Below are 20,431 nucleotides of genomic sequence, written 5' to 3'. Positions count from 1 at the left end.
AAATTAATATATTTAGCAAATTATCTGTCTACCTTTTGCAAGAGTGATGGGAAGCTGAATTATGTTGGCACACCTTCTGGTTGAAGCCTGACTGTCCAGTTCTATCAAAACACTCAGCAGAGAAGGGATCAGAGTAGAGGCAGGAGTAAGCAGAGGGCCTGAAGTTTTGCCTCCTGAGCTTCACTGCCTATTCTCTCTTCCTGACTGGGTCTTTTGGAAAAACTTTTGGAAGTTTAGTGCATTTATATGATGCAAATGACATGGGTTAGAGATAATTCTGAGTGTAATTTTTCATTTCCAGTCCATTTTAAGCCAGCAATATAATATTTTTTTAACATTAGTTTAATGTTTGTGCACCTGTGTACAGTTTTGCGATATCTTTTAGTGAACATTGTGTCATTATACCACTTTTCACCTTACCTTTGATACAACTGAATTTAAGACAATTTAGGACTTTTTAGATTTATTTTGTTTCCCTTTATAATTTATATTCATGATCCTTTTTTACAGTTTTTGTATTTGTAAATATTTTAGTTTAAACCACCAAATAACCAACTAACCAACTGCCAGTCTGCACCCAATCAACCAATAATAAACTAAAATGCATAATCATGTTTGCACTTTTTAAAAAACGATTAAAATGTATAAAATTATATATGCATTGCTTGTTTTAGCGTGGCACTGCACATAATTCATATGGTTGGGGACAGAGAGTGGCCCCCAGTTTAAAATCCAAGCTGGGCTCCACACCCGCTGGTGGAGAGAAAGTGAAGCGCTGCAGCAGAGAGGTGAAAAAGAGGAACAGTTCCATCCGTGCCAATTGCTCCCCAAGACACACTCTCTTTCCTAAAAAAACAAATCAGAAAAAAAATGATGGGTAGTAACAATAGGTTTCTTTTTATAGGGGCTTGCACTGAACCGTCAGCATACAGGTCCTTTTCAAAAAATTAGCATATTGTGATAAAGTTCATTATTTTCTGTAATGTACTGATAAACATTAGACTTTCATATATTTTAGATTCATTACACACATTTGAAAGTAGTTCTAGCCTTTTATTGTTTTAATATTGATGATTTTGGCATACAGCTCATGAAAACCCAAAATTCCTATCTCAAAAAATTAGCATATTTCATCCGACCAATAAAAGAAAAGTGTTTTTAATACAAAAAAGTCAACCTTCAAATAATTATGTTCAGTTATGCACTCAATACTTGGTCGGGAATCCTTTTGCAGAAATGACTGCTTCAATGCGGCGTGGCATGGAGGCAATCAGCCTGTGGCACTGCTGAGGTGTTATGGAGGCCCAGGATGCTTCGATAGCGGCCTTAAGCTCATCCAGAGTGTTGGGTCTTGCGTCTCTCAACTTTCTCTTCACAATATCCCACAGATTCTCTATGGGGTTCAGGTCAGGAGAATTGGCAGGCCAATTGAGCACAGTAATACCATGGTCAATAAACCATTTACCAGTGGTTTTGGCACTGTGAGCAGGTGCCAGGTCGTGCTGAAAAATGAAATCTTCATCTCCATAAAGCTTTTCAGCAGATGGAAGCATGAAGTGCTCCAAAATCTCCTGATAGCTAGCTGCATTGACCCTGCCCTTGATAAAACACAGTGGACCAACACCAGCAGCTGACATGGCACCCCAGACCATCACTGACTGTGGGTACTTGACACTGGACTTCAGGTATTTTGGCATTTCCCTCTCCCCAGTCTTCCTTCAGACTCTGGCACCTTGATTTCCGAATGACATGCAAAATTTGCTTTCATCCGAAAAAAGTTCTTTGGACCACTGTGTTTTATCAAGGGCAGGGTCAATGCAGCTAGCTATCAGGAGATTTTGGAGCACTTCATGCTTCCATCTGCTGAAAAGCTTTATGGAGATGAAGATTTCATTTTTCAGCACGACCTGGCACCTGCTCACAGTGCCAAAACCACTGGTAAATGGTTTACTGACCATGGTATTACTGTGCTCAATTGGCCTGCCAACTCTCCTGACCTGAACCCCATAGAGAATCTGTGGGATATTGTGAAGAGAAAGTTGAGAGACGCAAGACCCAACACTCTGGATGAGCTTAAGGCCGCTATCGAAGCATCCTGGGCCTCCATAACACCTCAGCAGTGCCACAGGCTGATTGCCTCCATGCCACGCCGCACTGAAGCAGTCATTTCTGCAAAAGGATTCCCGACCAAGTATTGAGTGCATAACTGAACATAATTATTTGAAGGTTGACCTTTTTTGTATTAAAAACACTTTTCTTTTATTGGTCGGATGAAATATGCTAATTTTTTGAGATAGGAATTTTGGGTTTTCATGAGCTGTATGCCAAAATCATCAATATTAAAACAATAAAAGGCTAGAACTACTTTCAAATGTGTGTAATGAATCTAAAATATATGAAAGTCTAATGTTTATCAGTACATTACAGAAAATAATGAACTTTATCACAATATGCTAATTTTTTGAAAAGGACCTGTATATCTTTGTATTAAATTTAAGGAAACAGATTTTTCCTGTACCTAGAGAAAAAGGTAAAAAGGCATCTCTTCTCCTGAATTTGCCCTCAGCATCCAGGAAGTGACCCGGGTTAAAAGAGTGAGGCGTCTCCCACTCGGACTTATCAAATAGCACTGATGTCAAACTGCCAGTCACTATTGTGCCCTGCAGAAGTAAAATGACACTCTTACTGTGCTTAAACTAATAGATGCTAAAAATAAATAATAATAAATAAATAAAAATACAAATGCTTAATCTTATAGTGTATTGAACATCACTAGACCAACCTTTGGAATAGAGTATTCTCCTATCTGTGTGTCTTCCACAGTAGCTCGGACTACATTTATTGGGATAATATTTCCAATCCTCTGTATCTCATGAATGACAGCATTGGTGTAGGGCATATTGTCTTTATCTGATAAAGATGGCTGGCGTGACCCTCCAACAACACCATCAATCTCCTCCTGAACTTTGGCTGAAGATACAAAGTTGAGATAGTCCAAGACAAAACTAAGACTGTAAGAATATACAAGATTTTATGTGCATACGAATAATAAGCTCTCACCCTGTATCTCAGGATATTTTATCATGTAGAGAAGACCCCAGTACAGAGTGGTGGAGGTGGTCTCAGTTCCTGCTACAAAGAGATCCAGAGTACAGATGCACAAGTTCTCCACATCAAAGCCAGCGGCTGTGTCGTCTTTAAGCTAAACAACATAATTGAGAGCCATTTCATTTCAATAGCCATACAATATTATAACCAGAACATACTGATGTCCCCCTAAGAAAGGGTCTTACTTTTTCCATCTCAGCAAGGAAGCAGTCAATGTAGTCTCGAGGATTTGATGGATCATAATCCACTCTGTGTACGTTCACCTTCTCTCGAACAAATTCGATCACCTTCTGCCACAGACTAAAAATTTTCTTGTGTGGTCCAGGCACTCGCCGCATAAGCCATGGGAACATGTTATAAAGCTAAAGAAAGAAGAACAAAGAGCAGCTGAGCAGTGAAAGAGAGCAAAGATACCATGTAAAAAATGTTAAAATATAAAAATGTTTACTTGAGCAAAGATGCCTCCTTCCAGATACACAGCTTCATTGATGTTCTTCAACAGAGTCTGGAAGTCATTGTCACTGTACTCAAATCGATTACCAAACACAAGCACACAGATCACATTTGCAACAGAGTTGTTCAGCAGTAAGCGAGGGTCAAATGGTCGACCTGGAACAGCAGAAGTTGTTCATCACACTGTGCTTCCAATTTCAAATGTCATTTTCAGTTAACAAACCTCAGTAAATACCTTGTTCATTTGAAATAGCCTCATTCAGAAAGGTACATTCAAGACTGATGGACGGCTCCAAGCTTTTCTTTCCCAATCCGAAATTCCGAAGAGTTGAAAGTGCAAATCGCCTCTGATGCTTCCATTTATACCCACTGGCAGCAACTAAACCTGTTCACAAAACAGACCCTAAATAGTTAATTGATTACTGATCATTTATGGTGAAATGTTAAATTACCAATTAAACATTCAGATATTAGACTGACCTTTATCTCCGACGATCTCATAAAATAAAGGTAACATAGGTCGATCAGCGAGGTTGTCCCCCTGTTGTAAATACACCTCCTTCACGAGTTCATACCCATCCAACACAACAATTCTTGGTCCAATAATTCTAAGGCTGAAAATCTTGCCATATTTTTCTGCAAACTGTAAAATATGATTTGTTGTCAGATCTCCTGAAATAACAGCATATAATATTATATACAGTCGTGGCCAAAAGTTTTGAGAATTACATAAATATTGGAAATTGGAAAAGTTGCTGCTTAAGTTTTTATAATAGCAATTTGCATATACTCCAGAATGTTATGAAAAGTGATCAGATGAATTGCATAGTCCTTCTTTGCCATGAAAATTAACTTAATCCGAAAAAACTTTCCACTGCATTGTTAAGAAGGCTTCGGGGTCGTCCAAGAAAGTCCAGTAAGCGCCAGGATCGTCTCCTAAAGAGGATTCAGCTGCGGGATCGGAGTGCCACCAGTGCAGAGCTTGCTCAGGAATGGCAGCAGGCAGGTGTGAGCGCATCTGCATGCACAGTGAGGCCAAGACTTTTGGAAGATGGCCTGGTGTCAAGAAGGGCAGCAAAGAAGCCACTTCTCTCCAAAAAAAAAAACAAAACAAAAAAAAAAACATCAGGGACAGATTGATCTTCTGCAAAAAGTATGGCAAATGGACTGCTGAGGACTGGGGCAAAGTCATATTCTCAGATGAAGCCTCTTTCCGATTGTTTGGGGCATCTGGAAAAAGGCTTGTCCGGAGAAGAAAAGGTGAGCGCTACCATCAGTCCTGTGTCATGCCAACAGTAAAGCATCCTGAGACCATTCATGTGTGGGGTTGCTTCTCATCCAAGGGAGTGGGCTCACCCCAAAACACAGCCATGAATAAAGAATGGTACCAAAACACCCTCCAACAGCAACTTCTTCCAACAATCCAACAACAGTTTGGTGAAGAACAATGCATTTTCTAGCACGATGGAGCACCGTGCCATAAGGCAAAAGTGATAACTAAGTTGACGTTGACATTTTGGGTCCATGGCCTGGAAACTCCCCAGATCTTAAAACTTGGTCAATCCTCAAGAGGCGGGTGGACAAACAAAAACGCACTAATTCTAACAAACTCCAAGAAGTGATTATGAAAGAATGGGTTGCTATCAGTCAGGATTTGGCCCAGAAGTTGATTGAGAGCATGCCCAGTCGAATTGCAGAGGTCCTGAAAAAGAAGGGCCAACACTGCAAATACTGACTCTTTTCATAAATGTCATGTAATTGTTGATAAAAGCCTTTGAAACGTATGAAGTGCTTGTAATTATATTTCAGTACATCACAGAAACAACTGAAACAAAGATCTAAAAGCAGTTGAGCAGCAAACTTTGTGAAAACTAATATTTGTGTCATTCTCAAAACTTTTGGCCACGACTGTACTATTTAAAAATTAAAACTTCATTCTTTATGCTTTATTAAGATTGTTATTCAATTTACATGTTTAGGACATCATTGCATTACGTAACGCATTGTTACGGCAGCAACATACAGTCATGGCCAAAATTGTTGGCACCCCTGAAATTGTTCCAGTAAATCAAGTATTTCTCACAGAAAAGTATTGCATTAACACGTTTTGCTATACACAGTTTATTCCCTTTGTGTGTATTGGAAAAAAAACAAAAAAAGGGAGGAAAAAAACAAATCTGACATAATGTCACACAAAACTCCAAAAATGGGCCGGACAAAATTATTGGCACCCTTAACTTAATATTTGGTTGCACACCCTTTGGAAAAAATCACTGAAATCAGTCGCTTCCTATAACCATCAATAAGTTTCTTACACCTCTCAGCCGGAATTTTGGACCACTCTTCCTTTGCAAACTGCTCCAGGTCTCTCATATTGGAAGGGCGCCTTTTCCCAACAGCAATTTTAAGATCTCTCCACAGGTGTTCAATGGGATTTAGATCTGGACTCATTGCTGGCCACTTCAGAACTCTCCAGCGCTTCATTGCCATCCATTTCTGGGTGCTTTTTGAAGTACGTTTGGGGTCATTTTCCTTCTGGAAGACCCAAGACCCCAGACCCAAACCCAGCTTTCTGACACTGGGCCCTACACTGTGACCCAAAATCCTTTGGTAATCCTCAGATTTCATGATGCCTTGCACACAGTCAAGGCACCCAGTTCCAGAGGCAGCAAAACAACCCCAAAACATCTTTGAACCTTCAGTGTCCTGCCATAGCGTTTCATTTCATTTAAATTTTGACGGATAGTTCGCGCTGACACCTGAGCCTGCAGGACAGCTTGAATTTCTTTGGAACTTGTTTGGGGCTGCTTATCCACCATCCGGACTATCCTGCGTTGCAACCTTTCATCAATTTTTCTCTTCCGTCCACACCCAGGGAGATTAGCTACAGTGCCATGCAGGCACGTGCAGAGGGGGGGGGGGGGGGTGGGGGGGGGGCGGAGGGCGCTTGAGCACCTGCCCTTTTGGCTCCTAGTGATCAAAGTGCCCTTTTGTTAAGATTTTTTTTATGTAATAATATAAAAATAAAATATTTATAAAAATATCGAATTCGCGACAGCCTGCCCAATCGAACTTTTAGTAAAATTAATTAATAATGTTTTAGCTGTAATAGAATGACCCTCGTCACGTGACGACCCCACCCGGAAGTTCAGGACGATCCGATCATGTTTATATTATAACGCCAAGGATAGACACGTTGGTGGCTGCTGGTAAGTGGTGTTTTCACCAGATTTAACGTTACTTATTATCATAAGAATGACGTGAAGGAAAGAGATTATGCACGAGTATTTATACTTTTTTATAGTTTGTGCATGTCTACTCTGAAATAGCTGCCGATAATGTTAATGTCGTCATGTAAAAAAAAAATCGTAAATCTATTGTAAAGGAGAGGGCTCCTGCAGGTCCTTAAAAACTCCTCAATTAGGTTGTGTCAAATTTAAGGCCATAAAAAGTTTTATATATGTTAAATAGTATAAGAAAAGACTTAATTATAATTTAGGAGGTCTTACATTTGGGGACAGATGCAATTATTTGGAAAGATGAGAATCGCGATAGGGCTGGATTAAACTTAAAAAGGCAATGATGTCATTGAATAAATATGCACGCTGCACGTTTCAAAGTCAAAACACGGCACTGATGTCTTTATATGAATGAATCTGAAGGGAACGGACTGTCCTCAGAAACGTGTCGTTTGCATTTTCATTTCACATCTGATAAAACTGCGTTAATGCTGCTGCTTTGTGTTCAGCCGTTCCCATGGAAACCGTAGTATTTCAGCGCTCCTAAAGCGCCCCCTTGTGACAGAGAATGAATTTTTATTTCCACATTTTTCAGCTCTTTATGGTCAAATTATTGCAATTATCGACCTAGTTTTTATGCAGCAAACACATAGAGTTGTAAATGTGAAAGATGTTAATGTGCCTTCTAAAAATCTAAACAATTAAGACAGTACTATTTATGTTTTAAATAAAATATAATAAATTATAAACTCCATTTATCCCTTTTAATGGTGTAAAGGCTGACATTCCATTGTACAATATATTTTGTTTTTGTGTGAACCTGTATCTGAATTATAAATCATGCCATTTTATGCCTTAATATTCTACCATCTACAATCTTACAATACAATATACATCGGGGCCACAGATATTTTCAATAGTGACCATACAGAGTTTAATATAACAGCTGTTCTTTATTATTGTGTTAAACAGAGAGAAGAAAATCTTTAGGTTTGACAATTTAATACACAACTATTTGTAATCAAAATTAAAAGGTCCAAAGAAAATATTTTTCAATCTTTTAAACATCAAAATGGTCTTTTATGTTCCATTTCTTTCTCAGAACTGCTTCACAGCATTGGCTGCTAGAAGCCTCTGTAATGATATGTATATCAGCAAGGAATGTGTCACAATATACAGTACAGTATTGTTGTACTGATGTTTTGAGCACAGCCCTATTTAGAGAGCCCCTTTTATAGTGATAAAATATTACTAATTCTATTGTTTGAGTCCTGAACTAAACATAAATGCAATTAAAACTTTGAATAATGCATTATTTGACTTATTAATGATATTGTTACTTATTACGTAAGTAACTGGATGCCTACAATGAGGTGATGGACCCGAGGGGCTCTTAAATGTCTTGTTCCAGGTGCCCTTTTTATACTTTGAGCACCTGCCCCTTTAAAGGTCTCTGCACGGCCCTGGTGCCATGTGTTGCAAACTTCTTGATAATGTTGCGCACTGTGGACAAAGGCAAATCTAGATCTCTGGAGATGGACTTGTAACCTTAAGATTGTTGATATTTTGCCACAATTTTGGTTCTCTTCGCCTCTTTCTGTTGTCCATACTTAGTGTGGCACACACAGACACACAATGCAAAGACTAAGTGAACTTCTCTCCTTTTTATCTGCTTTCAGGTGTGATTTTTATATTGCACACACCTGTTACTTGCCCCAGGTGAGTTTAAAGGAGCATCACATGCTTGAAACAATCTTATTTATCCACAATTTTGAAAGGGTGCCAATAGCCATATGGGAGGAGCTGGAGCTCCAGCTCCCCCTCGCTGGAGGTAATGGGTGGAGATAGACACCTAACCACACCCTAACCCTACCCCTTACCCTATCCCTAACCTTAACTCCACCCATTTGTTCACTCAGAGGTGGAGCTGGACATCAAGAGAGGTGGAGCTGGAGGCCATTTGGCTCTGCAGTGAGCAGTACTTGGATAATTTTGGAGTTTTGTGTGACATGTCAAATTTGATTTTTTCCTCCCTTTTTTTGTTTGTTCCAATATACACAAAGGGAATTAACTTTGTATAGCAAAACGTGTTAATGCAATACTTTTCTGTGAGAAAAACTTGATTTTCTGGAAAAAAAAATCAGGTGTGCCAACAATTTTGACCATGACTGTATCTGTTCCCAGGGTTACCTTGACACTACAGATTATTTGCCATTTAAATATGACGAACATACGGAATATTTACTGCGACTGCGTCACAAACCGAGTTAGACATTCTAACTTGAACGCAAGGTTCTCTTTATCGCTTTTGCAACAGTAACTGTAACATGTTTATATTGTGGATATAAGTGATTAGGCCCATGTAAAACCGTTTCTTTTCGGTGTGTAGATAAATACAACCCGTCATCTTCGTCAGTAATTTTCTACGCGATGCTGTTTGCAAATCACTAACCACCATTTTGCATTTTCAGATTTATTTACCTCTGACAACTGAAGATGAATCTTTCTGGGGTTGATATGATGAAGATCTCCTATAATCGGTAAAGACCATGGTCCAGGAGGAAAGTTCTTCGGCGCTTTATTTCTGATATAATCGCTCAGCAATAAAAACACACAGGAAAATATCAAAATACTCCTAATATCGATCCACTCGTAAAGGTGCAACAGGTCCATGACTGACACTTCTCGGTTTTCGTGGCTAGGTTTACCGTGTTAAAGTGCAAACAAGTATAAAAAAGGAGGTCGGAGCCAGGAAGCTCTAAGTGGGCAGGGCTCCAAATGCTGCACATATGGGAACACTTTTTCATTGTGTGTGTTCACAAACAGGCTACAGCTTTTCATAGAGCAATGTGTATGTGTAAATCTAGATTTATTCAAAGAGACAAAATAATACACTGTATATGCACATTAAATTATTTATCCATTAATAGAGGAATACAGAGTAAAGTTGTTCAGGTTTTTTTTTAATTATGTGCCTGTGTTAATGCAACTGCATACATTTTGGCACAGGTTTGTATTTTTATTAGATATTTAATATTTAACCCTCATTTTCTTTAATAAATCTATTTTACACTAGGTATAAAAAATAGTTCCTCTCAGGACCTTAAGGACAAAAATGTCTTTATTGAAACCCATCAAAACTGCAATTATTAGCCTAATCCCAGGGCCATTTAACTATAAAATTATGCAATATTTATTAATATGCTTTCATTCTGTTGGCAAGGCTGTTACTATTAAATGTTACTATTTTTTACTAGATGGTGCCACTTTTTCAATTTGGCAAATACTTGTTTATTCCGTTTTCTGTTTATGCATATGATAGCCTATTATAGAAGTGTCCTACATAAAATTGTGTGTGCGCTAGAGCATGGGCGTAAATTTCATTTAACAGTAGGGGGGGGACAATAAATATAAAATTTCTCATGAGCAATTTTTGAAGGGGACGCAAAATAATACAGTCAAATTGTACTTATAAAGATACACAACAATAAAAACAAAAACAAAAAAAGGTTTACAATTTTATTTATAGTGAGGTTTGTTCGGACGTAACACAGTGCTCATTTAGTAAATGCACAGCTAAATGAAACGCCACACACTCGCGACGAGCGGGTCTCGAACCCGGGTCTCCGGCACGGGAGGCGGACGCGCTAACAAAAGGGCTAAAGGCCGGACCTACTAAGAACGCTCGCTAGTTTATCTCTTGACATCAGGGAAGTGAGGTATACCTGCAACATAATTGTGGCCGTTAATGTTAAGTTAACATTATGCCAAGTCGTCACAAATAAAACAATGCATGGGAAACGGCTTTTGGCGTCTTGCAAGCTATGGTAAACAAGCTAACGTTAACTAGATAAGTAATGTTTTAATTGCTAATATAGCAGATTCATGGAAAATTACATCGGTAATCAGCATTTTTGCCGCAACTAATTTATGAATGAGTCTGCATCAACTACATTAAAGAGAATCGCTTTATTTAAAGTTAATGAAATACCCTATTTACTGGAGTTCAGCATTAATTGAGCCGCAGCCACACACCTGACTCGTGTGCGTAAAGCAGGCAGTGGGCCAAACCACTGTAAGGAAGGGGAGGGGGAACTCAACTGTTTCTAAATGCATTTTTTGCGGGGGGGGGGGGGTTCTACTTACACGAGTAGGTATACATACATATATTTTTCACAATAGAGAGTGCGATTTTTTTTTTATAATTTTTTTAGGGGGGGGGGGGGGGGACAACCCTCGGATGGGGGGGGACATGTCCCCCCCGTCCCCCCCGGGATTTACGCCCATGCGCTAGAGATGCGCGGATGGGCTCAAGCGTCACCCGAATCCGCAGCTTCAAAAAAATTATCCGCCCGCCATCCACCCGCACCTATATTTTTCTCTGATTTAGATAACCGCACCCGACCCACACCCGATCGTCATATTACACTTATTGTAATTCTTAGTTTTGCAAGGGTCTACTTTAAAATGAGATTGAATTTAGTCTGTACTCCCAAGCTTTACATTTTTGTTTTTTGATATGGACATTTTTGTTCTTTATGAACCTATGTGTAACTTTTCTAAATTGACGCACAAGGGTTAACTATAAAGAGTGCAGTTTTTTTGCATACAGTTGGTTATAAAGAAAGAATCCATAGCTCCACCCCTACATCAAAATACAAGTTTATTAAATACTTAAACCTAAAAGTTAAAATAGTCCACACAAAATTGCTATCCTTGGAAGTCAACTTGGGGGCACTATGTAAGTCAATGGGGACCAGCAAGTGTTTACTACAAAATATCTTTTGTGTTCAGCAGCAGTTAAGAATTTCAAGCAGGTTTGGAACAGCTTGAGGGCGAGTAGCCTTCATTTTTAGATGAATTATCCCTTTAGTGTATTAAAAAAAGGAGAAATATGTTGGGTGTATGAGTTCATCTGAAACGGTAAGGTAAAAGAAATAATTGTAGATGTCAAACAGTTACACATGTGAGGACCCCAGTATTATGTAAACAGGACATAGCATTTCCGTCCCCATATTTAAGACTTTTTCAAATGATTATTAAGATATAAAACCACTTTTTGATACAACTGAATTTAAGACATTTAAAGCCTTTTCATAGATTTATTTTGTTTACCATTCATGACTTATATTCATGATCCTTTTTTTCCAGTGGATTTATTTGTAAATATTTTAGTATTATTTAAACCACCAAATAACCAACAGCCAATAAATAGCTAAAACGCATCATCATGTGAGCACCCAAACCCACACATTTTGGGTTATTTTTTAACAAACAATTGTTTAAAAATTACTGTACCTTGTGGGGGTGCCATAGTTCCCCATTTTCAACTCACAAGCAAATATGCATACAATGTAGTTATTTTAATACATTTTAAGTTTTTATATTGTATAATAATTTAAATCAAACTTATTAATGCCTCCCAATCTCATTTGCGTAAGAAACTGTGGTGTGACAAATGTGCATTTTGGCAGATAATAGTCTCTAGTCAGATGAAGATGCCAATGCTGATGCTGTGCTTGATGACTCCAGACTCAGACAGTCTTTTAAAGGTGATCCTTTTAAAGGACTATTTACATCCAAATGTTACTTGATTTACACAAAACAAAATCTAGACATAGATTTTACAATATAAACTACTTGTGTGCCTGCAATTGTGCGTGCCCAACATCCATCTGTTTTAAAGCAGTGGGTGAGAAATTAATTTTGTCTACTTTGATATTCTGTTGACATACAAGTTTATAGTGCATTATTTTCTCTGTGTTCATTGCTAGACATAGCGCAAGAAATTCACATGCGCTGTATCTGGTTGCCACAGACTTACGCCCTTGCTGCTGCTCTATGTAATCATAGTAAAAACAGGGAGTGTGAATTTGTACGTTTACTATAGATAAGTTCAAATGTATTTTTAAAGTGTGGCAAATCGACAAGCTTGGTTTGACCTCCCCAAGCTCAAACGTCATGCTACGCCGCTATGGAGCATCACTTGTATTAGCGTGGCACTGCACATAATTCATATGGTTGGGGACAGTGAGTGGCCCCCAGTTTAAAATCCAAGCTGGGCTCCACACCCGCTGTAGGAGAGAAAGTGAATCTCTGCAGCAGAGAGATGAAAAAGAGGAACAGCTCCATCCGTGCCAATTGCTCCCCAAGACACACTCTCTTTCCTAGAAAAAAAATATGGGTAATCATATACATACTTGTACAAAGAACTGTCAACATATATCTTTGTGTTACTTGTGTTACAGTTATCCTGTACCTAGAGAAAAAGGTAAAAAGGCATCCCTTCTCCTGAACTTGCCCTCAGCATCCAGGAAGTGACCCGGGTTAAAAGAGTGAGGCGTCTCCCACTCAGACTTATCAAACAGCACTGATGTCAAATTGCCAGTTACTATTGTGCCCTGCAAAAGTTAAATTATATTACTCTTAATGTGCTTAAACTAATAGATTCTAAACATAAATGTCAATTACAAAAATGAAGTTACTTAAATTGACAATCTTATAATGCATTAAAAATCCCTAGGTCAACCTTTGGAATGGAGTATTTTCCTATCTGAGTGTCTTCCACAGTAGCCCGAGCCACATTCATTGGGACAACATTTCCAATCCTCTGCATCTCATGAATAACAGCATTGGTGTAGGGCATGTTGTCTCTGTCTGACAAAGATGGCTGCCGTGACCCTCCAACTACACGGTCAATCTCCTCCTGGACTTTGGCTGAAAATACAATTCAGAGATAGTCCGAGACAAAACTGTGAGTACATACCAGTTTTATGTGCACATGAAGGCAGTTTCTCACAGTAAGCTCTCACCCTGTATCTCAGGATATTTCATCATGTAGAGAAGACCCCAGTACAGAGTGGTGGAGGTGGTCTCAATCCCCGCTCCAAACAGATCCAGAGTACAGAAGCACAAGTTCTCCACATCAAAGCCAGCGGCTGTGTCGTCTTTAAGCTAAACAATTCAGTTACATTATTATAACCAGAGTGTTCCACTTACTGATGCCCCCCTAAGAAAATGTCTTACTTTTTCCATTTCTCCAAGGAAGCAGTCAATGTAGTCTCGAGGATTTGACGGATCATAATCCACTCTGTGTGCGTTCACCTTTTCTCGAACAAAGTTAATCACGTCCTGCCACAGAGCAAAAATTTTCTTGTGTGGTCCAGGCACTCGTCGCATGAGCCATGGGAACATGTTATAAAGCTAAAGAAAGAAGAACAAGGAGATGCTAAGCAGTGAAAGAGAGCAAAGCTAAAAATGTAAAAATGTAAGAAATGTTTACTTGAGCACAGATGCCTCCTTGCAGATACACAGCTTCATTGATGTTCTTCAACAGACACTGGAAGTCATTGTCACTGTACTCAAATCGATTACCAAACACAAGCACACAGATCACATTTGCAACAGAGTTGTTCAGCAGTAAGCGAGGGTCAAATGGTCGACCTAGAACAGTAGAAATTGTTAGACTGCTTCTGATTTCAAATGTCATTTTTAGCTGTTTTCAGTAAACAAACTTCACTAAATACCTTGTTCATTTGAAATGGCCTCATTAAGAAAGGTACATTCAAGACCAATGGACGGCTCCAGGCTTTTCTTTCCCAATCCGAAATTCCGAAGAGTTGAAATTGCAAATCTCCTCTGATGCTTCCATTTATACCCAATGGCAGCGACTAAACCTGTTCACAAAACAGACCTTTTACAGTTAGTTGATTATTGATAATTTATTGTGTAATGTCAACATGATCAGTTTAACATTCAGATACACAAAGACTTACCTTTGTCTCCAACGATCTCATAAAACAAAGGTAACATAGGTCGACCAGTGAGGCTGTCATCCTGTTGTAAATACACCTCCTTCACGACTTTATATCCATCCAACACAACAATTCTTGATCCAAGAATTCTAAGGCTGAAAATCTTGCCATATTTTTCTGCAAACTGCAAAACATAATTTGTTGTCAGTACCAGAGCTCCTGAAATTATACAGTCAAGCCCAAAATTATTCATATCCCTGGCAAATTCTTGACTTTAAGTTACTTTTATTCAACCAGCAAGTTTTTTTTTTTTGTTTAACCGGAAATGACACAGGCTTCTCCCAAAAGATAATAAGATGATGTACAAGAGGCATCATTGTGGAAAAAATACTTCTCAGCTTTTATTTACATTTGAACAAAAAGTGGCATGTCCAAAATTATTCATACCTTTCTCAATAATCAATAGAAAAGCCTTACAGCTATCAAAAATTTTACTTTTACTTAAGTATGTTTTGAGTTAAGTATTGTACTTCACTACATTTTTAAATCTTATCAGTTAACAAATAAAAAAAAAATTAAACTAAATAAACAAAAAAAAAAAAAAATTGTGCGTGGAGGGAAGGAGGTGATCGCGCACTGGAAACTATCTGACAATGGCACAGTTTTTTCCTAAATACTTGAATGTCCCTGACCCATTTTGACTTAGTTTTGCACTACTGTTTTAGTGTTTAACAAAAGGATGCTCTACTGAATCCACAGTTTATGCCACATTCAGTAGTTGTGATGTTTAATGTTTTATGGGATCATTTGCACTAAAATGACTATTTCCCTAAATGTTTTATCTGGTTATTTATTTATTTATTTTTATTGTATTTTATTTCTTTGTTTTTATTGCACTTTAATTTGTAAAGTTGTTTCCTCAATTGAAAACAACCAGGTTGAGATTTATATCCCCTTGCCTTTTTTGAACTACACTAGAAACCCCCACCCACCCCTGCTGTTCAAAAAAAAAAAAAAAAAAAATAAAATACTCTTACTTTTTACTTTTACTTTTTTTGACCATTACTTTTACCTGTAATTAGGTAAAATTTCATTGAAGTAACAGTACTTTTACTTGAGTAGCATATTTTATTACTCTACTTTATCCCTCTGAGATTTTTCACAGTGTGGAATGTCTTGTATTTTTTCATAATACTTTGCTTTGCACTGTAGCCACTGGAACTTCAAAACATTTAGATATGGTCTTATAGCACTTTCCTGACTTGTGAGCAGCCACAATGCACAGTCGCAGCAGGTCCTCAATGAGCTCCTTTGTCTTAGCCATGATGACTGTCCACAAACCAGCAGCAGAGAGCTTCTGTTTTTCACTTGTTGAGTTGATTAAAACAGCTGTCCCAATGAATCAGGGTAATTAGGATGTTTTAGAACAGTGATTCTCAACTCCAGTCCTCGAGGCCCACTGCTCTGAACATTTTGTATGTCTCCTTCATTAAGCACACCTGATTGAGATAATCAGCTCGTTAGGAGAAAGATCCATGAACTGAACTGAGTGTGTCAGATTCAGAAACATACAAAATGTGCAGAGCAGTGGGCCCCGAGGACTGGAGTTGAGAATCACTGTTTTAGAACACCTTGGACTATTTGGAATGGTATAGAACTATGGATTTTCGCATAGACTGTGACAGTTTGCAAAGGGTATCAATAATTTTGCCACTTTTTGTTCAAATGTAAATAAAAGCTGAGAAATATTTTTTACACAATGATGCCTCTTGTACATCGTCTTATTAGGTGCGTTCGACTTCATGCGGCGCCGCAAGAAATCGGCTGCCGCCTTACAAAACAATGCATTCTGGTAAGATCATTTGTCCGACTTTGATCGGCGCTGCAGCCGCCTTTCGATCACGTGTGCCATCAAAGTACCGTGAGAGCAAAACGAGAGCAGTCGCAGAGGTCAGGCGCTGCAGCTGCTTAAAATCGGCTGCGAAAGCCTTGATGACGACACACTTTATTCTCATTGGTCAGATTATTGCTGCGTCCCAATTCGCATACTATCCGTCCTAAATAGTATTCGAAAATAGAATTAGTATGTATGTCCCAAATCGTAGTATGTTCAAAAAAGTATTCCAAAGATTCCCGGATGGTCTACTACTTGACTTCAGAATTCGAAGTGCGGATCAATGCACACTCTAACGGCTAATATTGCCCACAACACATTGCGCGGTGAACGAGGATTCGATTAGAACTACAAACACGCATAAAAAGTGTTAAAAAACTACAAACATGGAGGATATGCGCGACCAACGGACAGGTAGAGAAAGGGATTTGAGTGATAAATAATCAGTGTGTAACCTGATAAAAAATATATATTTTAAATGTTATCCTCGTTATATTTCATGTGCAGCAACATTATGAACTTTTATAAAGATAGGTTTGGTCATTAACGTTTAAATGCATAATTATGCAAACATGAGCAGAGTTCTCGGCATGAAAGACTCATGAAAGAACGTGCCTCTTCATTTCTCTCTATTACGATAGGAAATTAAATTAAACGAAATGTAGATAATGTTAACTGTGATGATTGACAGGGCAGTTTAAACAGTGACAGGATTCAGGTAACTAAGCAACAGAGCGTCCGTTAAAAAAGCAGTTATGACGAAGTAGTATGTCCCAAAGCTCGCCTACTATTCTGCTACATACTCAAAAGTATGTACTTTTTCTTCACAAAAAGAGTACATACTTTTAGGGCGTAGTATAAGTAGGCGAATTGGGACGCAGCATATGTGTCGACAAGCACGACGTGTGCTGCGTGTTTTTCTTAAAAAAGTTCCTGTATGTAATCAATCTTTATATCGAATATCTAATATTCAAACAAAACATTAATGATGAAAATGAAGATTAGGCGATATGGTAAATATATATTCTTATTGTATAAGAGTAAATTTTGGGAAAAAAAACCCTGGTCAACCAGAGGCCGTTTTTTTAATGGATGCTGTGAGAGGCTTCACTACACTGAATAAACTGCTTATATTTGTAAAAAATGTCCTATAGCTAACTACAAAACTAAGATGCAAATAATAAATGTCATATTGCATTACATTAAAGTAACTCACATACTTGATATGATCAACAAAAAAAAGCAAAACGATTGTAGCCTATAGAATAAATGATAGGGTAATTTTTTTTCTTTTATTTATTTATCTTATGTAGTTTCATTTCTTCTTTTTCTTTATTCCTTTTTTTGTGTATGTTTGGAATACAGTTTCATCCTCTATAAGTGTCCGACTTGACGGCCGTCTCTTTACTCCTCCCCCGACTGCAAGCGGCTGCTGGCTAGTGTAGTGCATCTCGAACGCACCTAGAATCTTTTGGGAGAAGCCTGCGTCATTTCCGGTCAAAAAACAAAAAACTTGCTGGTTGAATAAAAGTAATTTAAGTCAGAATTTGCTTGGAGTAGCTATGAATAATTTCGGGTATGACTGTATATTCAGCATACTAATGAATTATCTATTGTTTAGAAATTACCTGACTTCTTTATAATTTATTCAGACTGATTAATTTGACATGTTTAAGATATAGCAGAAGAGTCCGACCGTAAATTCCAATATAAACATGGGTAACATAAGGCTAAGGGATAATGGAAAATATAGGGCAACTGCGTCATAAACTGAGTTACGTTCTGACACAAACATACCGTTTTTGAAACTGTAATTGTAAAATGTTTATGCTGTGGATATAGCTAACTTAGCTGATTAAGCTCATGTAAAGCAGTTTCTTTTCGGTGTCTTGACGTTAGGTAAATACAAACCGTCACCGTCATCAGACTACTTATCGACGCGATTAACGCAGTTTGCATCATTTACCATTATGTGGAATTTTCAGATTATTTTAGCAATAGTTGAAATTGGATTCACCTCTGAGAACTGAAGATGCATCCTTCTGCTGTCGATATGATGAAGGTCTCCTATAATCGGTAAAGACCATGGTCCAGGAGGAAAGTTTTTCGGCGCTTTATTTCTGATATAATCACTCAGCAACAAAAACACACACGAAAATATTAAAAAACTCTTGATATCGATCCACTCGTACAGGTGCAACAGGTTCATGGCTGACACGACTTGGATATCTTGGGTACGTAAAAAGTGAAAACAAGTAGGCTAGAAGCTGGGGCCTGGAAGCTCTAAGTGGGCAGGGTCCAAAAGGGCTGTACACATAGGGACACTTTTTTTATTGGACAAGTGTGTTCACCTACAGCTTTTCATATGTAAATCTGGATTTATTCAAAGAGACCTCTATCCAGTATCATTATTTAATAGAGTGGAGAGAAAAGCGTTTCAACTTCCAAAAAGGTTTTGTCTTCAACTATAAAGTGTGGAGTTTTGCATATAGTTGGTTATAAAGAAAGAATCAATGACACCTCTACATTAAATATTTAAACCTAAACAAAAGGATAGTCTACAAAAAAAAAAAGAAAAAGAAAAGAAAACTCTTCCATAATTTATTAAGAATATCTAGTAAGACTGATCTCTAGTAAGATGTCTAGTACTATAGTAAGAATATCTAGTATACATTTATGGATCCATTTACTAAATGTGTCCACCCTGTTAGGTTTTCTAACGTAACAGGGTGGACACTGAGTGGACATTTTGACCTAAAATCAGCCATTACACTAAGTCTAAGCAAAAAACAAAAACAAAAAAAAAACACAGAAGGTCTGACAAATAAAGAACTGAATGTATTTTTTTAAATGATACTTTTACAAATGTATTTTTTTTCATATTCCCCTTAACAGGGTAGACATGTTGAAGTTGACCACATCAAATTGGAAAGATAAAATAAATAAAAAACAGACATTTAACAAAACAGAGGCTCTCGCATACCTTCCCCAGTTGAGAACAAATTTTGAGGGGCAAGCTAAAAAACCTTTATTTATTATTATTTTTTTTAAATAAATTTAATACTTGGAAAATATATACATTAGAGAAAACTATTACTGATGTACCAAACAATGTGACATAAATCGAAAAACAAAAGTGCTCATGTTAAGTGTTGCATTCATCATTAGGCAGACAGGCCTGGGGACATAGGAAAAATGATTATATTTGGTGGTTTAAAATGCTGTAAAATGTTTAAAATTATATATATAACTTAAAGGTCAAAAGGTGTTATGTCAAAGACAACTTTAAAATTGATGTTGGTGAAAAATTTAAGGCAATAATATCTTTACTGGGGACACAAAAGGCACAGAATCCCAGGAATGACCCACTTGCGAAATTTCATATTCACACATTTTCTCATGCAAAACCTTGCTTTTTTCTTCTTTTAGGAAATATAGATATTTTCTATCAAACAAAAAGCAATTAAAACGGTGACAAACGCTTTAATGTTTTTACATAAATTTGTATTTATGTACACCCCTGGTGTTTGTATTTTATATAATGTTTGTCCTGTGTGTGTGAAACTGTGTTCTTGTTATTATACAACAAAACCCTAGAGAGTGCTTTTACGTCGTGCATCCAGTAGATGTCCTCGGACTGCTGTGTTCAATTCCGCCACAAATTCTCTTTCAGATGTTTCATGTAGGCTAGTCTGTTATTGTCGACCTCAATTCATACTTTCCCGGTTGTCCTCCAGTGATTTCTTTGCGGTCTCCTTCGTCGTCTACTTCTTTGTAGCAATTGGGGTTGTGTGATTAAGACAGCGATGAAATTATGCCCTACCATTTATAGTTTATAGCTACTCTCTATCCATCCTTTTAGAGTATCATTAGTTGAGAGAAATGGAGAATAAAGATTTTCAAGTACTAAATTGCTAGTCTTTAACTATAAAAAGTGCACTGCACTCTCATCTTCTGTGGAACAAAAATAATTTTGAAGAAGG

At 37.7% G+C, this 20,431-nt stretch overlaps 2 protein-coding genes across 2 annotated transcripts; both read right to left on the bottom strand.

Moving 5' to 3' along the window:
• Nucleotides 1-446: 446 nt before the first annotated feature.
• LOC141348745 (cytochrome P450 2J3-like) lies at nt 447-9,541 on the bottom strand. The gene is made up of 9 exons (XM_073853025.1): nt 9,282-9,541; nt 4,042-4,204; nt 3,797-3,946; nt 3,557-3,717; nt 3,294-3,470; nt 3,061-3,202; nt 2,783-2,970; nt 2,519-2,660; nt 447-846 (listed from the first exon to the last, which is right to left on the bottom strand). Exons 1-9 carry the CDS (start codon nt 9,471-9,473, stop codon nt 671-673), a joined length of 1,491 nt encoding a protein of 496 aa, XP_073709126.1. The 5' UTR covers nt 9,474-9,541; the 3' UTR covers nt 447-670.
• Nucleotides 9,542-11,446: 1,905 nt separating this feature from the next.
• Nucleotides 11,447-18,723, bottom strand: LOC141348747 (cytochrome P450 2J4-like). The gene is made up of 9 exons (XM_073853026.1): nt 18,466-18,723; nt 14,576-14,738; nt 14,327-14,476; nt 14,083-14,243; nt 13,827-14,003; nt 13,613-13,754; nt 13,330-13,517; nt 13,060-13,201; nt 11,447-12,967 (listed from the first exon to the last, which is right to left on the bottom strand). Exons 1-9 carry the CDS (start codon nt 18,655-18,657, stop codon nt 12,792-12,794), a joined length of 1,491 nt encoding a protein of 496 aa, XP_073709127.1. The 5' UTR covers nt 18,658-18,723; the 3' UTR covers nt 11,447-12,791.
• Nucleotides 18,724-20,431: the final 1,708 nt, after the last annotated feature.

The sequence above is a fragment of the Garra rufa genome, chromosome 13 (assembly GCF_049309525.1).
Source record: "Garra rufa chromosome 13, GarRuf1.0, whole genome shotgun sequence".
NCBI classification, from domain to species: domain Eukaryota; kingdom Metazoa; phylum Chordata; class Actinopteri; order Cypriniformes; family Cyprinidae; genus Garra; species Garra rufa.
The sequence above is the reverse complement of the archived record's forward strand: the minus strand, read 5'-3'. Positions and strand labels throughout refer to the sequence as shown.